This window comes from Dermacentor albipictus, chromosome 8, assembly GCF_038994185.2.
Source record: "Dermacentor albipictus isolate Rhodes 1998 colony chromosome 8, USDA_Dalb.pri_finalv2, whole genome shotgun sequence".
NCBI lineage: Eukaryota > Metazoa > Arthropoda > Arachnida > Ixodida > Ixodidae > Dermacentor > Dermacentor albipictus.
The window spans coordinates 75,725,125-75,741,437 of NC_091828.1; the positions used below are offsets into that span (position 1 = coordinate 75,725,125).

Consider the following 16,313-nt stretch of genomic DNA (forward strand, 5'->3'; position numbering starts at 1 on the left):
TTATCATCGTACAGAATATACGCTGGAGCGAAGGACGTTAGACAGTTTCCTAGCCAGCGTTGGCAGACAACTACTGTCGGAGGAAGCTATCCTCGGCCCATGGCCTGACACTGCAATTTCAATGCGTGCAACAAAAGTGTTGTTGAAGTTCCTGCAGGACACCGAGCTCGACGAGCGGCTCTAGCGAGGCAACTGTCTCATGTACGTAAGCACTCACCACTTCTCTTATCATCATCATCCATCCCCATACTTTCACTCCCCTTCCCTCTTCCCCAGTGCAGAGTAGTAGACTAGAGCGCACTAGCTCAAGTCGACCACCTATCAATACCACCACTAGCTCAAGTCTTTCATATCAATAAATTCTATTCATTCATTCATTCGTACGTGCTTCGTGTACGTGCCGTACGTGTCGCCTTGAAATGCTACGAGCTGCGCCGGCATTTCCATAGGTGTTGGTCGTCCGCGTCGAGTACATTGTATACGGCGAGCAATTCGGCGCTGCCGTGGTGGAACACGCCCGAGCCTACGCGGGGCTCTGCGTGCCCCATGCACCGAAACTGCCGTGGGCTTCCTTGCGAGCCGCTCGCGTAATCCTTACGGCAGCCTTTTCTTGGAAGTGTAGAGAAAAAGTAGTCCGTCCGTGAACCGGATCCTGTGGGCGACCTTCCCGCCGAGCCCTGCCGGCACAGTCCGTGAAGCCGCGTGCGCTTGTGTGTCTGTGCCACGTGGAATTCTTTACTTAGATAGATGGGACGTGTTCTCGGTTATGCTCTTGTTTTTTTTTTTTGTACGCTTGGAAGGCGCACGGCGTAGTCCCTTCGAAAAGAGAAAACGAACAAAATTCTCTCTAGCTGAATTTTCTTTTTCCTTTACTCTGATATCACGGTCTGTCTCGGCACATCTCTACAGTCGTGACCAGTGCTGCCTGGTACGCAATTACGTTCGCTTCTACGGCAGGCACATCGCGTTCGAATCCTTGGGGTTTCTAAGGCGAGCGGGAGGAGGAGAGAAAGAAGAAAGGAGACGTAGGGAAGTCAACCAGACGCATGTCCGGTTTGCTACCCTTCGTGGTTGAAGGGGATTAGTGGGTTGCGTACATGTCGGTGGCTTCGCTGCTGAACTTCGCTGACGGTCGTAATTTTTCAGCGTCGATATTATTAATGTTTTGTGTGAGAACGAAGTTCATTTTCATTGTGCTCATCGAAGATGCGTGTCATGCATGGTCGCGGCTTTTGGTATATAAGCGCTGCTACTATATGGTAAGATAGCCGAAAGTTATGAGGGGCAAGGTTTCGAAGAACATCTGTGAAGCAGTCAAGATCCGCCTCACGGGATACTTTATGAACGCTGTACCAGCCCGCTGAAAATGTGTTACAAACGCCAATGCGAGCGCTCTTTCTAGCACCTTCGCTGCGCCGTTTCCTCTAAGCGCTTCGGAATTTTTGCAACTCGGCCGTAATACATTCGTCTGCTTCTGCTAAGCGGGTTTTGGCCTCGTTAATTTCGCCGCGCTTTCTCGTTAACATGGAGGCCATGGTGCGGTAGCCGCAATATGCCGCATGATCGACGTGCCTGTTGCCGAGTATAAGACAAGGGGGAAAAAATGTGGAACATTAATCATACACCGGCCATGTCCGGCGCTGCGAAGGCCGGCCGCGTGAGGCTACATCTAAAGCGTAGATCGAAATAAATACATGGTCATAATTACCGATGTACACCGCAGTATAACTTTCTACGGCACGTTTCTAAGCCAACACCGCATTCACTAGAGGCGATTTTGTCCCGTTTTGAAGGAACGAACTCGTGGCTGAGTGGTAGCGCGTCTCCGTCTCACACTCCGGAGACCCTCTATCTTGCAAGATGTTTTTTTTTATTTATGAAGTGCCTTCTGGGATTTATCGCTCACGCCCAACGCCGCTGACGCCGACACCGACGCCGACGACACCGGCTTTTCTGCGACACGAGCTCCTTAACGCTATCGTGTTAATAAATACGAGTTGATCAAGCGAACAAGAAACAGCTGCCTGCAGTTGTCTGAAATGCGAGCTATACGCTGGACACTTTACGACTTCTTTGGTTGGTTCGAACGACTGCTGAATGAACACCGAGTAAGAATGTTTGGCCACATTGGTATAGGCTACGCATCTGAAATACCAGAAACGTCAATGATAGCGTGAGCAAGGACTGGGCAATCCAAAAAAAGACGTTAAAACGAAACGTTTTGCTCGCAACTTCCCCAACTATAACGCCTCGCGACGTCGAGCGATCCGGACAGCGTCTGCTAAGGAATGGCTAATAGATTTGTCATAAGTACAGATTATGCTGCATTTCAAAGGAACGAAAGGCGTGGGAGTTCTTTTAATTTACCTTGAAGGAAAACGGCTGGAATATGTCGAAATTCCTCCATCCGTAACCTCCGTTGACTTACTTTCATTGTTTGTTTTTTTTGTCCAACAGTACGTTTCAGCTTTTTTTAATTACTTTATATACATTTCTTCACTAATTGTAACTTAGACCATGCAGAAGTCAAATTGAGTAGCCCGTCGTGCGTGCTTGCAATCCCTGCATCTGATACCCCATGTACTAAAGCCTGCGAGAAAGAGAGAAGAGAGGAAAGGCTTAAGAACGTTAACCAGAAGCGTCTCCGGTTTGCTTACCCTACATGGGGGCAAGTGGATAAAGGACAAAAAAAAAGAAAGGCATAAATAAGGCGAAGAAGTGGCGCTAGTAACGCAAACTCCTCAGCTTCTGATGCCAACGTATACCGATACTGATATTCGGACGCGAAATTCAGGGACAAAAATTTTGATCTCTTTGCGCAAGTAAGCTACCGTACTCTGCCACGTAAACGCAATACGAGTCTCGAAAAAGAAGTGCTTCAGCATATTAAGCTACCTTCGTCTACATGGTGTCCGTTTGTATAAAACGCATGCGCTTATTTTCTCCGGGATCGCGCGCGGCACTCTCACGCGGCTGACCTTGCGGCGGCCCGGCGCGGCATTCTGAACGAATATCGCGCGCCCTCGCATCCTCTTCGCCCGTGCGCCAAATATGTGCGCGCCATATCGCAAAGCGAAATCCGCATTCCCGGTGCTTGGGTATCGCTCGCCGACCGACGGCGTGCTTAGATTGCCCGACTCGGACGATCCCGGTATTTCTCTCGCTGGGGGTCCGTTCTTGCGCAGACGGGAAACCCTGCGGAAAAGCGCGTCCGCCCGACATTAGAAATCCGCAGGCCGTTCTTAGAATATCACCGCTTACGGAATACCGCACTACACGAGGGCCGGAGCGCTGGTCGCTTCGTCTTGCGACTGTATATACGGTGGACTAGGGCACAGACAATTGAGATTGTGGCGACCATGATTCTGCGGGTGCGAAGGTGAACTTTAAAAAATGGCCAGGCTTAGCTTGGTTAAGCCAAGAATGCGATCCATATTGCGCGGCCGGGCAATATACGGCCGCGCGCGACCGCGCCAGTTGGGGCCCAGCTTTTCCTCCGTGACGTCAGGCGCCGGCGCAGCGCCCCTAGCGGGAGGAGCGGGAGTCAGGTGGTGGCTGCGGCCGCGCGCGACCGCGCGAGTTGGGGCCCAGATTTTCCTCCGGCTGTCGTGACGTCACGTCACGTGGTTAAATGGTGACTGCCCGGCCGCGCCTAAGGGCTGAACTGAGTGATTGCAATATGCAACGCATAAAAAAAGCTTTAACGTTTCTTCGTTGCTAAGCTGACTCGCACCCGCGTCTCGAGGGTTCCTAAAGCACAGCAGCCCCTGACACTTCAACGTTACGACCGACTGTATAAGCTAGCCATATTTATCGGCGTTAGCGCTCACCAGCGTGCCAGCTGTGCGATCTCGGAGGCCACGCAAAAGGATGGGGAGAGCACAGGCGCGCCGCTAGATGGCGCAACGTGTCCGGAGGAAAGCGCGAGAGGGGAGCCCGGCTGCAGTACACAAGGCTCATACATGACGCGTTTCGGTGGCGGTAATACGGTGCGTCGCTACGCATCGTTTGAACGCTAATCGCATTAACTCCGACAGTCGTCGTGAGATGGGATACTCGTGCAAGTCGAGAGCGTTCGTAACACGCCGTGGTTGAGCAAGGCGCATCACGGCACGTACGCCACCACGGTAGGCACGCATCCACTCTTCCGGAACTACGTAATCGGGAATAGTGCACGGTCAGGCGAAGACTGTGTGTGTTCTCCAAGAGGCGAGATTGATGCGTCCCAATTGCCTGCCGTATGCGCGCTGACGGCGTTTAGAGCAATTCACGTCTCGCAGAATACGAAAATAGGAGGAGGCTGGGCTTCCGGAGCTTTGAATGCGCAATGGCGGGCACTGAGCGGTGGATGGTGGAGCTATAATGCGCGTGACCGACCTTCTCTCGCGGTATATGTCTGCTCAGGTTCGATGGTATACGGTAACGCTGCCCAGTAGGGAAGTAGCATGCGGGTTTAGTGTGAACGAACAGCGGAAACGCTGGACACAGGGCAAGAAACATGCTCAATGAGGCGCTGAATTTGCAACCATTGCTTTATTGACTTCCGGTTGCGTATGCGCTTCGTTTTGTACTTATCAAGCGGAACAGCAATAAAGTGATATCTTTTATAGTTGCGCGCTTAGTCGTACCCGTTTATTGCTCTACGGGTCCCGTCTTTCCGGAGTCCACTATAAGCTAGGTATACCTAGTAAGTGAATAAAATGCTGAGCGCACGGAACCACTCAATCTAAACATTCCTCGTGCATACGACTCGCGCTGGTCCTACAAGGGCTTCCCGAGCGCTCTTCTGGCCCTGCGAGTTATAAACAAATACAAGTCCGATCCATCGGGATGCAGCAGCACATCCTTTTCGAGCTGTTACGCGAAGTTGGAACGCACATGTGTTGCCAACCTAAAGAACACGCGAGCTATAGCTGTGGACTAGCCCTGCCAGGGCAGACCTCAATTTTTGCATCTGTTAGCAGCAAAGATGTAGTTGTTGTTTATATTTGACGACATTTATCAGGCGTTAGACTACGCATTAAATAAGAATTACCGCTGATTATTCCCTGAAATGGCTGGAAGGCGGAAGGTTCTGCTATTTTCTTTTCTCTCGTGACAGTATACACTGCTGTCCAACTCGAGGATCACCTGTGTGGATGCATCAGGCCAACGACGTCCGCTCATTTGCGTGCTGTCGAGACGATGGCGAGCCGCGTTTAAAGCGTAGCTTTCTTTCGACGGATTCTGAACAGGTGTGTTGCGAGCCGGGTTGGAAACGCGGGAGAAACCGTATGTACCGTATGTCGCGCAATTAGATGCGAGGCACGCCGTATGGGTGCGCCTAAAATTTGGGACCCCGAATGAAAATTCTACGCCTCTTTTTGCAACTTTCCTCTTTCACTTCAAATTGTATCAGCAGTTGGTTATCACAGCATTTATCTGTATCACGTGTATTAAGAAACGCGAAACGAGAGTTGGCGCCTGCCGAACGAAGCCTTCCTCTTGATATCGCACCCGAGACCTCGGCATTCGACGTAAAAGGACGAAAACAAGGAATCCTCCGACCGCTTGCACCTGGCGTGGCGGCATCGCGACACGGCTGAGCGCTATCGCGCTCTGATCTCGGGGTGGCGCAACTCTACTAAGAGCGCGCGTTCAAGTGGCGAGGTTATAAACACACTCTCATGGCTTCATAGTGTCCCCAGCTTCCACCCTTCACCTTCCCACCCCCCTCCTCCCACCCCTCTTTACGGCAGTCCTTTCTTTGCATAACTCGACCCCCTTGGGCTCGGGAGATTCACGGCGCGACGGCATATTGATTAACCAATATCCGGCATGCTACTGCTTGCTTCAAAAGCGCCCGAACCTGCGACATCTTGCGCATTCGGAGATGAGAAGAGGGGGAGGGGGGATTGAGGAGTCGAGAAGTACCTTTGCGTCGTACACCGTGCGTTATTTCAGTTATGGTGAATCGAGCCGTATCTATGCTGAGCAGGTCTTTACTTTCTTTCCCCCCCCCCTCTCTCTCTCTCTTTCTATAGCCCCTGTGAAATGGATTCGTAGTTGCGTTCCTTGCATTATTCTTTTTCTTTTTTTTCGGTTAGATCATTGCCTTGTAGCTGTGATTTTGGGATAAGGTTTTATTAGTTGCCATGTATTTACGTTCGTCTCGTCTGATCGATAAATTACCAACAAATCCAGTTAGTGGCCTTGAAAAGACAACTTCCATTGGTGCTAAAGACACCTTTACTACTGCGGGCATATGGCGCAAAATATTGGGGACCATTTGCGTAGGCACAGTGACTCGCGTTCGTTGTGAGTCACCTTTTAATTTCCCTCTTTCACGTGTAAAGATTGCTCGGCTAAACTGGAATTAAGAAAAGAAAAAGAAGTTATAGCGGCGTTTCGGTTGCAAAGCCTCCCCGACTATGCTGCCTTGCCAAAAAAGACGAAAGAATTACCTTACCCATCGTGCATCGAACCTTGGTTTACCAACACAACAACGTCATGCACTTCGCGACAAATAAATAAATAAATGAATAAGTAAACAGATGGAAGAAAGAAGGAAAGAAAAGACAGGAAGCCACAACCGCCCGCATACGTCACTCGTCTGAGATGGTTTGCGCGTGCCAAACCATCTGAGATGGTTTGGCATGTTCTGAGATGGTTTGCGCGTGCGCAGTGTGTCGCAGCGCGTGAGCGCGAGAGCACGTGCTAGCGTCAGTTTCCGTTAGGCGCACGTATAGCGAACTAGAACATCACTCCAGCACACTACAGGCGCACGTGCTCTCGAGCGAGAGATTTGCGCCGTTCGATGCCGGCGGTGGCGCTGTGGTCGCGCTTCACGCCAGGGTGCTTTCTCGCGGCAATCTTGAAACATTTCGATTGTTTTTATGCGAAGCATATTACGAGAGCTCAACCCAGCTCCTCAGGCGCGGCGGTGTCGCCTTCAATACCACGTGACACCGTGACGTCACGACAGAGGAGAAACGGGGCTCCAACTCGCGGCGTCGCTCGCGGCGTCGCGGCGGTATATAAGCAGCTGCGCTTGCCTCTCTGCTAGACACTCACGAGGTGAGATGCCTCCTGGAGACAGAGCTGCTCGTTGGAATGAGAAGCGAAGGTTGCGGCGTGCTACAGAGACTGTTTCTAGGTGGCTTTGCTACGGCGCAGAGACTACGCGCCCCGCATCGGACGCGGTGAGCGTCGAGCAACGCAGCGTTCGGCGCGACAACGAAATGTGCGCCTGAGCAAGCGCCGCACGCCTGAGCCGACGCCGACGACACCGGCTTTTCTGCGACACGAGCTCCTTAACGCTGTCGCGTTAAAATAAAGGCTAGTATGCTTCGCATCCTGGGCTTAACCTTAGCTAAGCCACAGCCAGTTTTTTTCACTGGCAAGTGCCAATACTGTGGGGAGGTGGCTGACACCTACCACATGGTTTGGGCTTGTCAGCTAAACTCAGCTCTTTCCCTCAACCCTAACCCAACCCGAGAGGAGTGGGAGCCGACGCTGCTCGGTTGCTCGGACCTTCAGGCCCAAAAGGCCTTGGTCCAGAGGGCTAAGCTGGCGGCTCGTACCAATGGGGTCCCGGAATAGAGACTCCGCCCATTGCGGAGCCCCATAAGGTCTCTACCTCTCTTCCTGTTTTGGATAAAAGCTTTCAATCAATCAATCATCGCCGCCTCGGCTGACGACTGCGGGGCGCGTTCATCGCCGGATTCCGCGTCCCTTGCCGAGGCGCGCTGTTCCGTTTGGCCGGCTCGCCGAGACTGGGCCTGATGATGATAGTGATCTAAACAAAGGAAGGACGCTGGGCTTACACCGATTGCCGCGTGGCGTGGAATGTGCATGCATACTTCCCCTCGAGCTGCAGCGTTCTTAATTACATTACCGGAAACAAATAACGCCAATAGTGCCGCTAGTTAGAAAATGAAAGTGCGCATGTCAGGGGCAGGCGTGGGGCTCTCTTACATTTGCCTACAAGTGTACGAGTTCGGGGGGGAGGGGGGGGGGGGAGGCGGTGCGTCTGTCCAGCTTTAATTCGCCGCCTGACTTGCAGATTCGCTCTCGGGAAATGGAAATTGGCTGACGCTTTACTCGCACTTCGGCTCGCGCAGATGCTGCAGAAGGACCCCGGGGGCTAATGTACCGCAGTGGCGGAACTGTTCGTTTCTTTCTTTTCTTGTTTGTGCTGGGGCACCGCAGTATAATGCGTCGCCTGCGCGTCGCATCATTGGGCAACGTGACATTCCCGCTCAAGCTGTTGAGAAATTCTGGGCACGGACGTTCGTGGGAGCCTCCGGGGTGTTCGTTCGTTGAACGAGAAAGAAAGGCCGCGTTTACGTCACCGCATTTTACGCAGACGTGCTCTCGCTCTCTAACGCCGCGACGTCAGCCATCCTAGCCACTATTCGCGCGAAGACAGCTGACGCGGGGCGGAAAGCGCGCGACGTGCAAAATGTCTACCGTACGTACTGTAAAGTTAATAGAGAGTTTTAGTATAGCGTAAAGCAGCAAACGCAAAGAGTTAGCGTTAGCGTTAGCGTTGCGTGCACCACACTGCGCATGCGCTATACGTAAACGCTGCTGGAGCTCTTACGTACGTACGCTATTTTCAGGATTTAGCGTTGAACGCACGCAAGGGGAGCCTTACGTACGGCAAGATGGCGGCGCCAGTCGAAGTGAGAGCAGCCCGCTTCGGATCTATCGAGCCGTCTGCCTGAACTGCTAGGCTCTATCCTTCCCCACTAATGCTCGTGTTCGCCTTAGATTTGTGTGATGATGCTTCGGCAGCGGTGCACAGGTGACAAATGGGCGTTGTTTACGATATACGTTCTCGATTAGCGGCGCAGTAGGCTTAACGAGAGGGTTTGCTCATAGAGTTAGTAGAACAACTCTATGGGTTTGCTAAATGTGTTTGCTGTATCCGCCTCGAGATGGCGCCCAAGTGTATTTCGCTCGTTCGCTTGGTGTAAAGCCGCATGTGGAACCGATGCATGTCATGTTTTCCGCGGCAAAACAGAGTGGTGTGGTCGGTGCTGTGGTCACAATGCGTGTGCGTTTTACCAACGACGACGATATGAACCTCGTGAAGGAGGTTTTCGCCTTGAACCCATTCGGATGGACGTCAAGGTGGGCGTCCGTTGCAAAAAATTGGAAAGAAGTGGGAAATCCGCTTTCTGGAAGAGAAATTGCCGGCGAAACGTCCCCTCCGGTATAGTTGCGACGTTGAGTGGATCTTGAGGACACGTGGAACCTGCGCGGTCGCTCTCATTCCCGAAGCATGAGGGTGTCTATGTCATCCCAACTTAAAAAGGACACGTAATATGGGTCCCACAGAACACTCGATCGCAGCATGCCAAGATTAATCGGTATGTTTCGCGACTCTCGACAAAACAACGCTCAAACCAAACACCTACATGCGTAATTAACGCAGCGACTGTGGCTTTCGATAAGCCTGACTTAGGGACACACTTGCGGATTCGGCATTGGATAAGCTCGACATTTCGTGTGGATTTGGCTTTCCAGTACTTTGTGTCTTTACATCTAGATGGCGCTGTATTTGTTTGCGTTAACGTTAACGCTTTTCTCCGTTCCGCTATTCTAAAACACTACCTTGTGCCGCGCAGTGCAGTCTTTCTTTGCGTTAGCGTTGCGTCGCACGCTAACGCTAACGCAAGGGTTTTACGCTATACTAAAACTCTCTAATATGTATATATAATACAAAGTCACGTGATCGAGAGGGCGTGTTCAGTGTAATCGCGGTCGTCCCGACTCCGTAATTGGTAGGACGATCGCACGCGGCATTCTAGCCACACAATGCGCTGTTTCGACGGACTGCAATCGACGTCTTCCGGACTGAGGGACGCGGCCAGGCGCCGGAGACAGTTGGCAAGTCGGGCCTGGAGCCTCAACAGCAGCCGTGATCGTACGTTGCCCGCTATGCGCGCAGTCTCCGGCAAAAAATCACTGGAGGGAACACTGTCGCAGTGATCGTTCAGATACCGTCGAAATGATGGGTAGTCGTACGTGGGTTTGTCTCACCTTCGTGGCTTCGGACGCTCTTGCGGCATTGTTTATTACGCCTTACCTTTCTAAGTTTCCCAGGATTCGTAGTAGCCTAAACGGAACAACAACGCAATGTGTTTCTGCGCACATGCTTAACCGCTACTAATGGTTGCATATACATATATTTCTTTTTTGAAGATCATCAGTTCGTGATGTCGCAATGTCGTTGGAAGCCAGAAGGAAGAAGTTGATAGATATCCATGCACTGTGCACATATATACCCATCATTGCCACGCTGGCTGAACGGCCGTAGCTCCAGTTGCCATAGACGCTGCCGCCAGAATTCCTTTTATCAACTTTTTATCACCCTTTTATCAACGTTTTAGCAACATTTATCATCTCTTCTTGAAAGCTGCACTGGCAACATGCGCGGTGCGATTTGGTCGCAGCACGCCGGTGACGCCGACTCCATTTCCCACCACTGTGTCGACCTCCCGTGTCATCCGGGGCACGGGTCGCGGTGTTTACCTTTCGCTCCGCCGGACAGACCAGAAAAGTGCCGGCAGCTATAGTGCCGGCGCGAATGGCCACCGAAAGTGGGACGGTTCCGAAGCGGTGACGCGTCCTGCGCTCGTCGCGAACGCCATCAATCACGGAGTCGCCGCGGGGCGTTCTTCGCGGGCGACCGAACGGCGCCGTCGCGCGCCGACCTCTTTCGCGCGCGTACTTGCGTGTGTACGAGTGCATCTATCGGCGCGGTGTGCCGGCGCCCGGAGCCTCTCGGCCCTTGTGATGCGCAACACGTATGCGGTACGCCAGCTCACGCGAACCGGGAAACACTGGCGAAACCTGTGCGCGTGTGATGGGTACGGAGGGGGGGGGGGGGGGGAAGCGATAAGGAGCCGTGATGCTCTGCTGTTGTTGATCAAGTCGTGGGCTCGATACCACTCGCAACGGCGTCATTCTCATGGTGGTGGAATGCAAAAGAAGAAGAAAAAATTACCGACGATTACGTTACTTCCTAATGCGAAATTTGAGCGCAGCAAATAAGCTGTTTCACCTTTTCGATAGATTGAGGCAAAGAAATCGAGCAACACATGTATGCGCTATCACAGAATTTTTTTTTATTTTTCACACGTATTCCTTTAACAAAGACTGCACTAACAGTTCTTGACAGTCATGAAGGAAGCTTTGTGGTCGGAGAAATAGACTGATATATGTTCGACTTGGTACACCAATGCTTGATTCTCAAAGACGAGATCTATACAAGTGCCTCGCGAGGTTGTCACAGCCGTGGGACGCGTTACGAGCGAGAGGAACGGGATGTTCTCCCGCATAAGTGTTAGGAAATTGCTGTTTGTCTTTATGTCAACATTAAAGTCCCCCACTACTAACATCGGTGTGGATCGATGGACGGTTAATGCGAGTTGCAGGAAGTGCACGACGTCTTTCGTGAGTGCGGTAGCGGACTCATGAAAGCGGTATCAGTCGGTCGCTGCTAGCGCTGGGGGGATGAAAGGGGGGCGGAGCTGGTTACGAGGCCGACGACAACGCCGACGACGACGCGAAACCCAGGAACGGACGCCAAAGAGCCATTTGTGTAGCCAGCCCTCCTCCACAGTCTCTCCTCCTCCCTTCCATCCTCCTCCCTCGCCCGGAGAGCCGACAGCGCGCATGCGCGGCGGCGGCGGAGCAGATTCGTCGGCGAGCTGGTTACGAGGCCGACGACGACGACAACGCCGACGACGACGCGAAACCCAGGAACGGACGCCAAAGAGCTGCGCTCTAAAAAGAAAAAAAAACTGGCTGTGGCTTAGCTAAGGTTAAGCCCAGGATGCGAAGCATACTAGCCTTTATTTTAACGCGACAGCGTTAAGGAGCTCGTGTCGCAGAAAAGCCGCTGTCGTCGGCGTCGGCTCAGGCGTGCGGCGCTTGCTCAGGCGCACATTTCGTTGTCGCGCCGAACGCTGCGTTGCTCGACGCTCACCGGGTCCGATGCGGGGCGCGTAGTCGCTGCGCCGTAGCCCATTGTCTTACACCCCTTGGCGGGTCGACGGGAACGCTGTCGCGTTCCACTCTTGAAGGCGAAGCTTAAGCGTCCGCTTTGCAGCTGTTATGACGTCATATGGTAGCTACGCGGCCGCGCGCGGCGCAGCAAGGAAGAGCGTGGTTGTGCGGCTAGTATGCTTCGCATAAAAATAAAAAAAAACTAGGAACTTAAGCTCCTTGAGCGGCGCAGTGGGTTACAGTGGAGGTCGTAAGGAAGGGCTCCGGAATAATTTCGACCACCTCCTGGGGTTCGTTAAGGTACACCCTCGCAATTTTTTAACAATAACACGCGAGCGTTGACCACACGACGTGTGAGTGGCCTTGCAGTGGTGGGGGGCACTCCTGAAGCGAACAGTGCAGCAGCACACATTCGAACTAGAATTCTCCTCGCACGACCGCACATAAGGCTGCCAATCCCGTCGCCTATGCAAGGCCGCTGACAGGCCTTACCGTCGACGCTCGCGTGTTATTCTTAAAAAATTGCAAGAGTGTGCACCATAAAGCTAAGTACAGGAGCGTTTCTTTTGCATTCTTCTTCTCCCGTAGGAATGTTGCCACCGAGGCCGGGATACGAGCCCGACACCACTTTATCGTCGGCACAACGCCGTAGGCGCTAAGCCACCGCTGATTGGGGACGCATACAACGCTTTCCCTGCACATTCACGGATACGCCAATATTGCGGCGTCTCTCATATTGCATGTGTCGCTTTGGGTAGCTCAACTCACTCACTCACTCACTCACTCACTCACTCACTCACTCACTCACTCACTCACTCACTCACTCACTCACTCACTCACTCACTCACTCACTCGATCAATCAATCAATCAATCAAACTATACAGGCGAGCTGTCGCATTGCAATTCTCTGTACTCCGGGAGGGAGGAGATCTACAGGGGTTAGAGAAGAGGGAATTCCCCTTCGCAATTACCCTAGAATTCCCCTAGCAAGCGCTACCACGTGCGTTGCCCTGTTCTTTCTTTCGCATTCGGGAACTGTCCGCGTTGCGTGCAGACAAGGTTCTCCTTAGCACGCACCACGCGTGCGTGGCGACTCCTTTGGCGGCCTTGCCCCCATCCGTGTGAGGCTCGATCCGGCGTGGCGACGAGCAGCAGCAGGACGCCAACGTTCGCGGCTCGCGTATATACGCTTCTTTACCGCGGGGCCATTCTCTTTCGGCCAGTGGCGCGGTACGTGACAATCATTCGGGGGTGGTTTCGCAAACGGGACGTCGAGCCGGATTTTGTGTTCTCTCCGCTGGCCACTTTATAGCGGGAATTTATTAGTGTTTTCCCCCCTGCGGGGTCTATAGCTGCTCGAGCTTTCACATATATGCATCCAATTATAAAACCATCGTTAATCTTTTTTTTAATTTCGCACTCGTGTCACGCGTTACTTGTCAGGCGTAAATGATCTTTCCGGTGGGGGGGGGGGGGGGAATTTCCCGAATATGGCATTCATCGAACGCGTGGTTTGTGTGCTCTTGTTTGGGATATGCTGTATGGTGGGCCATGTTTTGCAATTTTAGTGCGTGTTTCACAATCACTGCCGGAGAAACATGCCGCGCTCACGTGCAAGAGGGCGGTAAGAGGAGCAGCTTTGCGTCTTCCACCGAAAAAGCTTCTTCGCAAGAAGACATGATCGTGTTCCGCATCTCGTCATGCTGCGCTGACGTAGTAAAGAAAGTGCGCAGACGGCTGGCCAATCACCGGGTGCTTTCAGTTCCAGGCTTATAAGCTTGGGATTCGCGTGCCTTCTGCTGTTCTTTCATGTCCAAGGTCTCTACTTTGTGCAAAATAGCATTTCCGCGCAAGTCGCCGACTCGATTTTCGACCTTCGCAGCGTCGGTGGGAGTTAACGCTCGAGGTGGTTACTGCTAGACAGATTTACGATATTAGGCGTTCGCGAGCCAACGTTTAGGAAAAGCTTTGACGCACATAAAGTGGTCTGGTTTTCTTCAGCTGCACATGCTGCGTACGCTATGGCGTTTCCGCCGCTTACGTACGCTACGGCAGCGTATACTATAGGGAATGCAAGCGGCTTGCGTACGCAAGAACTAGGGGCCACGGTACTGCGCATGCGCAGTACCGTCGCCCGTAGTTCTTGCGTACGCAGGCCGCTTGCGTCCTCTAATCTAAAGCTCTCCAGTGTCTATACGTACACGATAAGTGATAGCGTTGTGAAGCGTGGCGCCAGTTCGTGTTGTTGCCGCTTCAGCTTAATGCCTCGCGATTGCTGCGCCCTCGCTGTAACGTTAATCGCGCATAGTAGGTGAACGAAGCTTCTATCTTCGTATCCGCTGATTTGAATCGCAAGTTAGCGCTCGCTATCGTCATTACAACTCTTGGGGCCGTTCGGCGTAGCCTGACTCGTTGATATAAGAGATGGAATTGTTGTGCCAATGTTAAAAATAAATATGCAGCAATCGTAAATCCACGCATGCTTCGGCTTCGTTCTGCAGCACATTCCGATGGCCCGGTGCAGACGCACATACTTGATTTGCTGCTGGGAAAGTGCGCCGACCTGTCGGTTCGGTCTTCTTTACTGCGCACGTGTAGCTGCACGCGTCGGCAACTGTCGACGTGGCGTCTTCATTTGCATGTTAAGAAAAACAGACCAACAGAAAAACATTAAGCAGTCTAAACGGACGAAGTATTCCGTCAAAAACTCCGCATTTATTCGGCGCTTTGCTAAACGGAGCTTTTAAGTTCCCCGTTTTGAAATTTCGCTCCTATAACCGGAGCTTCGCTATACGTCAGTGTGACGTCACGTATTTGAAACTGTTTTTCTCGAGTCCGGCACGTTATTGCGCAGAAAATCATCTCACACTCTTCAAGTGGAGTCTTTGGAATCTGTATGTAGGACGCAGTGAACAGCGACTATACACCTAAACCATTGATTCTAGACACAACGTCTGTTTCGGTTGGTATCCGATTCCGCGGTTGGCACATTTAACGCGAAGCTTTCTTCGCCATCCCTCCCGGTCATTCCTGACCGTGGCTGCTGAGTGCTGCTGCTGTCTTTTCGAATAGCTCAAACTTAAAAAAAAAAAAAATAACGTGCCCTATGCTCAAACCGTCGGGCCACAACCGCATCTGCACTTTGCCGAGTAGCTGGAGTGGCATGTAGTTTAGGGTGTCCATCATACCAGCGCACTCAATAAAAGTTAGATGCGATAGTGGAGTAGCGAGTAGCGCATTCATCTATTAAGTCTTTGTAATTATACGTTCTTGGTCTTCTGCTAATGTTGTACGCATATATATATATATATATATATATATATATATATATATATATATATATATATATATATATATATATATATATATATAATGAACAGCCAACAAACGAGAGACACCAAGGACAACACGGGGGAAATTACTTGTACTGACTAATTGAATTAAAGCCGCAGGTGGGGGAACGATCCCAGGTCGTCGCATTACTCGTGGCATGCTCTAACCATTTGAACTGCGGCGGCGCCGCTATATGTATATATATATATATATATATAATATATGCGTTTCTTCTTCTACCTCTCTTTTTGGGAGCGCTGCGCGATCGGAATGGTGCATGCTTGCCAACTATTTCACTTTTCAATTCGAACACTAATAGCTTCTCGAGATGATCGCCGCGCCCTCGCGTGAGATGATCACCGCGAGTGCGCATGCGCGCGCGCCAGTATCGTTTACGGCACAAAAGCGCGAAAGAAAAAAAAGGGGGGAGGGGTAATGTTATTGCATTTGGTTCACCGCTCCACGAAAGCTTCGCTTTACATGTAATTGAAGATGTGCGTTGGATATGCATAATTTTTCTCCGAGTCAAAGCTTCCGTTCGCCTGTGGCGGTGCGGCGTATAGGAGGCGTTGGTTCCACCCGTCAGGCGCGTGAGCGTCCACTGTGGGCGATCTGCAACCGATTCGCGTTGACAACTGCAGCCGCCAGCGGGAACAGCGATATGCAGAAGGCGAGGGCCGCTGCTGGTGCTTCGAAGGAGCCATGGTATGCTTGTTTGCTTTCGCCCGGTGCGACAAAAAGCCCACCGTGTGAAGGCTCAGCTGCTGCCGCACCAAGTTCGATCTTGCACGGTAATCTCGTTCGTTCGTTCATTTAGCGAGTGACTCGTTTGGTGTGCCGTGCAGCCGCAACCCGTTCGCTCAAGAAACGCGACGTAGCAACCTTACTCCGGCAACTGGTCGTGGAAACAGACCCTCTGCGGTTTCCACGCGTAGGCATATCTCTAGATTCACATTTCGTTCTCCCATCGTTGTAACAA

The 16,313-nt window shown here is 52.0% G+C and overlaps 1 protein-coding gene across 4 annotated transcripts in view; it reads left to right on the forward strand.

Moving 5' to 3' along the window:
* The window catches only part of wake (wide awake), a 505,847-nt gene that overhangs the window by 455,263 nt on the left and 34,271 nt on the right, over positions 1 to 16,313 (forward strand). The window contains exon 1 of one of the 4 annotated variants that reach the window (XM_065456357.1): positions 15,768 to 16,125. The exons of the other annotated variants lie outside the window; for them this stretch is intronic. Within the exon in view, the coding sequence (XP_065312429.1) occupies positions 15,840 to 16,125 (286 nt within the window). The 5' untranslated portion in view covers positions 15,768 to 15,839. Of the gene's footprint in view, positions 1 to 15,767; positions 16,126 to 16,313 lie in introns of those variants that run through there. 4 annotated transcript variants of the gene reach the window in all.